Below are 7,997 nucleotides of genomic sequence, written 5' to 3' on the forward strand. Positions count from 1 at the left end.
TTTTTCCTTGCACTTCAAGCATAAACAGTATTTTTCAACACTTCATTAGGATGTAGTGTTGTTGTTTTTCTAATGATGTCCTTTATTTAACTTGTACAGTCAAAAATTACATGTATTGTATCTACATGTGGTTAACATCAAACCCAAAGACGTCTGCAGTTTAGCTGAAATGAGCATTGCATAGGTTTTAATTTAATTTTAATTTTAAATGTTTCAGAGTCTTTTTGAAAAGGAAAATGTAAATTATATAATCAGAGCAATATAATGAGGAAACAAAAATAGTCTTAAAGCAAAGATGCAGGATAAGTAAGAGACAGACAAAATAGGGAGTAGTAGATGACTAATACAGGGTACAAAAGCCACTACCTCCTGTAGCCTTTTTTTTTTTTTTTTTTTTTTTTTTCCAATTAAAGCTCAATATATTCTCTGAATTGCCATGAATTTACAGAGTTCAGCTCTAGGCTTACTGCTGTTGTATGAACTCCAATGCAAGGCAGCTCAGTTGGTATAAAGGTCAGTCCATGTCTTGGCAGCAGAGTTTTCTATTAGCCAGGCAGGCTACCTGAGCTAACACATCCAATCTGCTAGAGTGAGCCAGTCTGACTGTGCAGCTTCTCACCCCATTGGCAGTGAATCTCTGCCCCCGTGGGAAGCCACATGTGAAACCTTAGTGCAGCCCTGCCCTTTAAGGATTAACAGGCCACTGCACTGTTCATTCAAGGACAGTGCGTCTGAATGGTAAGTCCTAAAAGCTTGAAATATATATTTATTGGAAGCTTTCCCGTCTCCTCCACAACAGCAATTTTAACTCCTGTGTTCTTAGCACAGCTCCCCTTTGGTACCTTGACTACACGTGCCAGCACAGCCCAGCAGACCACTAACCAGCTGCATCCGACTTGTGGGCTCTCAAAGCAAAAAGCAAGTTATTCCATGGTGCAATACAAGGAAAGCAATCTCTGTGCCCAGCTACCAGCCCAGACACGTGCTGCTCCCTGTTATTTGACCTGACACTTCAGGAAGAAGTTAACTAAAATGTGCTGTATCTGCCCTTAGCATGATGCATATAATACCCCTAATCACAACTGCTCTTAGCAAGCAAAAGATTTTGTTCAAGCAAATTTAAATAAATAGGTGCAGTGTACTCATTACCAACTTTCACTACGTAGTCATGACAATAAAGAGACCACTGAGCTTTAGAAGACAAGGTACCTGAAAGATTTCCTTATCTTGACACATGGCTGTTTCTTCTACACCTGAGAACGTTTTGAGATGTTCTGCAGTGGGAGGAATCCATGGAGACTGCTGCCCAGGCAAAAGATAGGACTCCATTCCTCTGAGAAGTAATGTCTTGTCTGATCCCAAAGGCAACATCTCTTCCAAGTGTTTCAGGCTGCTGTACGAGCACGGAACTCTCGAGATGTAGTTTGCTACAGCCAGAAGTACATTTGTTCTTCTGTTGTAGCTCTTGTTCCTGGGCGGACAGGTGGCTAAACATTTACTCCAAAAGCCTTCCAACAAGCTTTCTGGAACAACATCATTGCCAAGCAAGCAAGCAAAGAGAGGGAGGTGTGTCAAACTAAGACCCAATGCACGGCAAAGAGCTTCTCTGCAGTACATAACAGTGACAAGCTTGTCCAAGCAGAGCTTCTCAATGGAAAAATAGGGAGATGTATTATAGATGAGGTAGTCACTGTCTTGCCCAAGAATTCCTATGCAGTTATGCTGCAAACCGTACGCAGCCACCTCAAAGTCTGCCTCCTTCAACGTGCACACTGTTTTTTGACCGAGTGACTTCAGGGCGTACCGTGTAAAAGTAGGCAACGCTGAGGGAAGAACGAACATTCCTCTCCCTGGTTGCTTCCTGTGAGTCTTGACAAACTGAAACAGCGCAGCTATTTCCTTGTAATTCTGCCACCTCCGTTTGATCCACTCATCTCTCTTCTTCTCTTCTACCACTCCATCGAAGTAAAACACCAGCGTGATACCGGCTGCTGTAAAAGCTTTAATGAAAGCCTCTAAATTGGCCAGGTACTCCCGCCACTGGCCACCGCACACCCAGGATTCCGGCGTGTACCAGTGCCTAACGCAACTCATGGCATCTACTACGATAACAGGTGGGATATCTGGGTGATCGATGCGATGCTTTTCCGCCACCTCTTTCAGATCTACCGTTCTGCAGGCGTCAGGGCAAACTCTTGTCACAAACCCCTGCAAGCCTTTAATGCCCATGGTTGACCTCTGAAACTCACAGCAGCCTGAAAGAAGAAACATAAAAACAGAATTCCAAAATGCAGTACTAAGAAATATAATAAATTGCTAGTTTGTTAAACAGAAAAATAAACAAAAGAACATTTAGAAACTGAACTGGTATTTCTCTGCTTTTGCTAATTGCTTTTATTTTATTATTAATCTTGGCCTTTACGCTGTCTGACCCAGTTTTCATCCCATCATCAAACTGGACATAAAGCCCATTTGCTTTGCTTTCCATCTCTGTTTTTTGTATCAGTGAAAACTGTAATAATCAAAACATTTTCATCTGTGTGACTTGAAACATTTCCGACGAAGTATTAAAAAGTATACATTGCTAGAAAAACAAATACAGGTGTAATTAAAAGCTTTATATCATCTCAGCTGACAATGTGCAACACAGGAATTAATGGCTTGCTTTTCACACTAAAGGTGTATGAACATCTTGTATTTAGATGAAAAAAATACTGTTCTGAGTAACTTTGGAAACTGGTCTTGTACCTTGAGTGTTCAAATCGCTCAGCTGCCGTCACAGTTTACAGGCAGCACTCCATCAGTGTGGTACCACTCACATGCAAGACCGACTTCCCCAACATTATTGGCACTGTCAGTTTGCTCTGAATCAGAAACGGAATCCACTTTACCATGCTGGCATTTGAAGACATAGTTACGTTTCAAGACATGTTTAAAGGATTACAGGCTTACCTATACTTGATAAATCTACAAATTTGACTATCATTAATAGTGAAGTTACTTTATTAGGTGGGATTTCTAACATGCACAGCAATTTTGAACAAATCTATTTTAAAAGATATACACGCCAACCTTAGCTAGAAAATAAAAAATTAAAAATCAAATGTCTATTTTTTGTTTACGAACACCAAAAAATTGAAGCATAGCCTCCAAATTCTGTGGCAGAACTTTATTTGGCATCCTGAATGAACCAATATATGTGTTCCACAAAAAGAGAGTCATGGGATAAAATTAAAACCATAGATGACCTCTGTTTTTGTTTCTAGAAATCTCAATGCAAATTAGTTTGGCAAAGCTTTGACATTAGATGTGCTCTTTCCTCTATGACAACACCAATTTCCATTACCACACCACCATTTCAAAGGACCTTCCAATGAAAACTGGAAGTGACAACGCTGACTTTCTCACCACTTTGTTTTGATCTTTATTCTCAGAAAATCTGTTTTGCTTTTATTTTTACTTTATTTGAAAGTCAAATCCTTTCTCAGTTACACAGTGAAGACACTCATGTTTTAATTAATCAGGTACATTTTTTTGTTGTTGTTTCTCACACTGCTGGTTTCTGACATTTCAGTTACAGACTGTCCCAGGGGTGTTACAATAAACATGCTTCTGATATATACAAAAAAAAAAGTTGAATTCAAACAAATACTGCGAATTGACAACTTTTAAAGGTATTTCAGTTCTTCTTCCTTGGAGTTTTAAATATTTAATACCCTTCAGATACAGTTTCTGAATACCATCCTCTTTAATACAATATGAAATACACGAATGTAAGGCACAGGTACGCAAGGTAGGGCATTGTGTTCTCAAAAACATTACTTCCAGTGATACCTGGGTGCCTTTAACACTCCAGCCATTTGCTTTTCCAGGACAGCTCCACCTCTGATCGCAAACAGTTTGAGCGCTGGCAGGTTACCTATCACTTTCCATGGAGATCTAGCAGTGAGTGTGAAGATCTTCACCTTTCAGGCTCTAACGTGTGCTCTCAGACTAAATGATAGGAGTTCACTACACAGATGCAGTGTGTCATTGCAGGTCTTACTGCTGCAGAAACGTGCTGTGCCCAAGCGTTACTTATAATTCAGTACAGATTCTGGCCTTAGTGGCTGCACACCTAGAGCAAAAAGTGAGGTAGAACAACTTACTAGCTGTACCATGTTATATTAAGTTCAAAGTGTCTTTTCCCTTCACCTTCAGACTCTTATATCTGAAGCATTCCTCTTGCATAACAGTTTATGCAAGTCTGTGACACTGACATTATCAGAAAAATCTCCACGACCAGTACCAGCTTGGCCTAATCAACAGAAAGTTAACAGCCAAGCACGTAGGCAAGACTCGTCGGTGGTGTTACCATTTTAACATTATCACAAACATCTGCAGAAAACATAATATTAATAACAAGATTGTACATTCTTTCACCCATCCTGTTTTTCTTTTTTTTTATCCAGGAGCCTCAATGTAATGGGAAACCCTCTTCGTATATATTCTGATACTGTGGTGGGTTTCACCACGGTATCAGAAAACATAACAAGATCTACTGCCTTGAGAAGAAGGTCAATAATGGTAGAAAAAGGACTGAAGTGCTGGATGTTGGAACATTGTTTCATAAGAGTGGCAAACCTGTGAGCTTTGTGCAACAGATGAACTGTTTAAAGCCGGATACTTATTTTTTTGTGAAACTGAGACCTCAGGTTTACACGGGATCTCAGCTGCAAGGCTAAAAAACGTTCTTTATTCTCAGAAAATACAATCTGCAGGAAAAAGAAAAAAAATAAAATAAAAAGGAAAGAAAATCCTCCACCACCCCAGCAATCAGGGGTGTCTTCCTTCCTTCCGATGTTTACACAAGCACCAGGATCCAGGGGACACCCCAGGAACTTTCGGCAGGCCGCACACCGCTGACTTTATGTCGCCAGCACCCCCCACACACCACCACAGGGATTTTATCGTCCCCCCAGCCATTTTATCGTCCCCCCGCGAGGCGCAGCGCTGCTGCCGGCACCCCCAGCCGCCCTCGCAGAACACCCTGGGGCCGAGGAGGGACAAGGGGCAAGGTCCCCCCGCTCCCTTCCCGGCCTCAAGGGGCCGAGCCCCCCCCGCGGCCATGCTGCGAGCGGGGCTCCCCTCACACCCCCCCGCCCACCCGCCTCGGCCGTTAAACGGCACCCCCGGCACTGACCCGAGCCTGCGCTTCCGCTTCCCCGCGGGCGGGGCTGCGCATGCGCGCAGCGGCCGGGCCGGGCCGCGCTGAGGGGCCGCGGGCAGCGCCATGGCGGCCGGTGGGGGTGGTGTGGGGGAACGGGACCGCCCGCGGCTCGGTGCCCCCCGGCATCGTGCGGGCACCGTGGGGCTGAGGGGCTCGGTGTGGCCCGGAACGAACCCGGGCAAAACGAGGGAGGGGGATGTGGAAGAGGCACGCGCAGTGAAGCAGTGTAAAAAATAATAATTAAAAAAAAAAAAGTCAGCAAAACACCCACTGAGGCGGTTTGAAAAATAAAAAATGCCAACAAAACACCCCCTGAAGCAGTTTAAAAAAAAAAACAAAACAAAAAAAAAAACAAAAACCACGAACAAAAGTACAACAAAAAGCACAGAACCCCAAGCCACGCATCCAAGGTTTATGTCACCTTTTGGCTGCGCAACCTATTGACTGACACATTGGGGGAAAAACAGTGGGATTTGGTCAACAAAGCAGCCCCTGGGACCTCGAGGACAAAATCTGGGGTGGTCGAGGGCAAAACTGGGGGGCCAGATTGGGTCTCCTGGGCTTTGTGGTGAGCAGGGAGCCCTGTGGCAGGCCCACCTCCGCCCTGCAGGCAACAGGTGGGGGCCTGGATAACTCCACATGTTTTCAGGGGGGAAGGAGGGGGCCGGGGAGCCGATGGAGGGCTGAGATCAGATGTTGCTGCCGGTGAAAAATTAAACAGAGCGGTGCTCTGGGGAGCACAGATTAATATATTTGGTGACTCCGCGCGCACAAAGCCTCGCCATTGTGGCCGTGTCTGAATGCCTGTGAATAGGACGGAGCATATGTGGCCTGTCACCGCAGGTGCCCACATCTGTTCGTCTCCGGGCAGATGCTCTCAGAAAAGGGGAGAGCATTTCCAAAAGCACGGGCCCGCCCCATCCATACCCATCCTCTGCCTCGTAATCACCTTCTGCGGAGCAGTTTCTGCCCCCCTCCCCGCGCATACGAAGCCGCAGAGAGATGCGGAAAGAAATGGAAATAACGCAAATTGGAAGTGGCTCGGAAAGCCCTGAAAACATACGACCAGACCGCTGCCACCCCCCAAAGTTTATTAGCAGCAGGTTTTGCGCTGCAGCCAGCACACAATACACAAGATGTGCGCACCGTGCAAGGGGGGTTGCGGGCCACAGGGGAGCAGAAAACCCCTTCATGCATGAAACGCGGTACAGTACAGCGGCACGCTGTGCTGACTGTCACAGGCAAGGAGCTCCTTGGAGTAGCAGTTTGCAGATACTCTTTGGAGTTCTGGCTTAAGACGATGATAAATAAAGCCAGGGGAAAAAGAAGAGGGGGGTTCCCCATGAGAAATGGTGAACGCGGTGAATATTGCTACTGAGGTTGGTAGCAGAGGGGAATATTTCCAGCCATCCCATGAAATCTCATTGCCAGAGTGCAATACATTTTTCTAAGAAGTGCTATAACTTTTTTTTTTTTTTTTTTTTTTTTTTTTTTTTCCCTGTGTGCATGATTTGAGCCAGCTCATGGCCTGTCCCCCCTGCTCCAGGACACTGACACTGACGCATGCCAGGCCACGGCTCCGCAGGGGCCTACGCTGGCCTTGCCTGATGGGGCAGGTGGTGTGCTTGGGATCGCAGGGTGTTTTGGGTTGGTTGGTGGTCAGCACAGGAACTGTGGTTTCTAGGATGCTTAAGGTCGCAAGCCTGGGGTTAAAAGGGGCAAACTTCTGTAGCTGTAGGGCTGAGCTGCACCCAAACAGGGCACGGAAGGTGCGGTAACTTAAGTACCACACCTCTTCTGCTGCTGAGGTAAAGAAACAGGGTGGAAGGTTTGGGCAGTTTCAACAGATTGGAGGTCAAGGGAGTGAGCAGGCCTTCATCCAGCCTAGGGACAGCCAGGGGAAGGCGCCTTCCCTGGTTGGGGTGAGCCCAAGGGCCTGGAGGATGGCAGGGGGCAAGGAGTGGGGGAGCCTCTCCCACGGCCAGCCCGCAGCAGGGATGTGCAGCCCACCGCAACCCTTCCCCTTTTGGGAGCGTGCTCACACACACACGAGTGGCCAATTTTATCCCTCACAGTTTCCCACAAGCAAAATCGCGTCGGAAACGAGCCAGGGAGAAAACCCAAACAAACAAGTAGCGCAGGGGAGCGGGGGCGGCGGGGGGGGGGGGGGGGGGGCTCGCTTTCTCCTCGTGTGCCATCAGAAAAACACATACAGGGGCCACTTTGGGATTTGCCCGGGGAAGGGTTGGAGAGCAGCTGGCTGCGGTAATCTCATCGGGAGACAAAGGAATGCCCCGCCGGTCCTAGGATCACAGGTAAACACACAGCCATTGTCATGAAAATGAGGGGCTAGGATAGGGCTGGAGCAGATGATTTGCGATTTGAAAAAAGGGGGCTGGGGGGGGGGGGGGGGGGGGAAGGGAGGGAAGGCCCGGAGCTGCTTATCTATCATCTGGCCTCTCTGTGTGCCAGCTGAGCCACGCGACTGCCCTTTCTTATTCTAATCAGCACATGCCTTTGCAACTTTGGGCTAACCTACATGCGCAACTTGGTAATCCCCCTCCCCGCACACGGCAAGCGCGGCCCGGCGCCCCCGGGGGACCGCGGGCGGGGGTCGGGGACCGGGGGCGGGGGGCTCGGCGCCCCCGGGGAGGGGGTGAGGGGGGGTAGGGGGGACACGGGCAGCACGGCGGGCACCGCGCCGAGCCCCGGCCGCCGGGGACGCGGCTCCCGGTTCCCCCGCCGGCCCCGGGGACACCTGACGGGGGGCTGCGGCGGAGGGGCTCCC

At 47.8% G+C, this 7,997-nt stretch overlaps 1 protein-coding gene across 3 annotated transcripts in view; it reads right to left on the reverse strand.

Annotated features, from left to right (window-relative positions):
* The window catches only part of FAM120B (family with sequence similarity 120 member B), a 53,769-nt gene extending 49,314 nt beyond the window's left edge, over positions 1-4,455 (reverse strand). For 2 of the 3 annotated variants that reach the window (XM_082756333.1, XM_082756331.1), the window contains exons 1-2: positions 3,835-4,455; positions 1,210-2,255 (exon numbers count right to left, since the gene is read on the reverse strand). In XM_082756333.1, the coding sequence (XP_082612459.1) occupies positions 1,210-2,229 (1,020 nt within the window). In that variant the 5' untranslated portion in view covers positions 2,230-2,255; positions 3,835-4,455. Of the gene's footprint in view, positions 1-1,209; positions 2,256-2,748; positions 2,770-3,834 lie in introns of those variants that run through there. The other variant, XM_082756332.1, reaches the window with a different exon arrangement.
* Positions 4,456-7,997: the final 3,542 nt, after the last annotated feature.

This window comes from Aythya marila, assembly GCF_965140915.1.
Source record: "Aythya marila genome assembly, chromosome: 3".
Lineage (NCBI taxonomy): Eukaryota > Metazoa > Chordata > Aves > Anseriformes > Anatidae > Aythya > Aythya marila.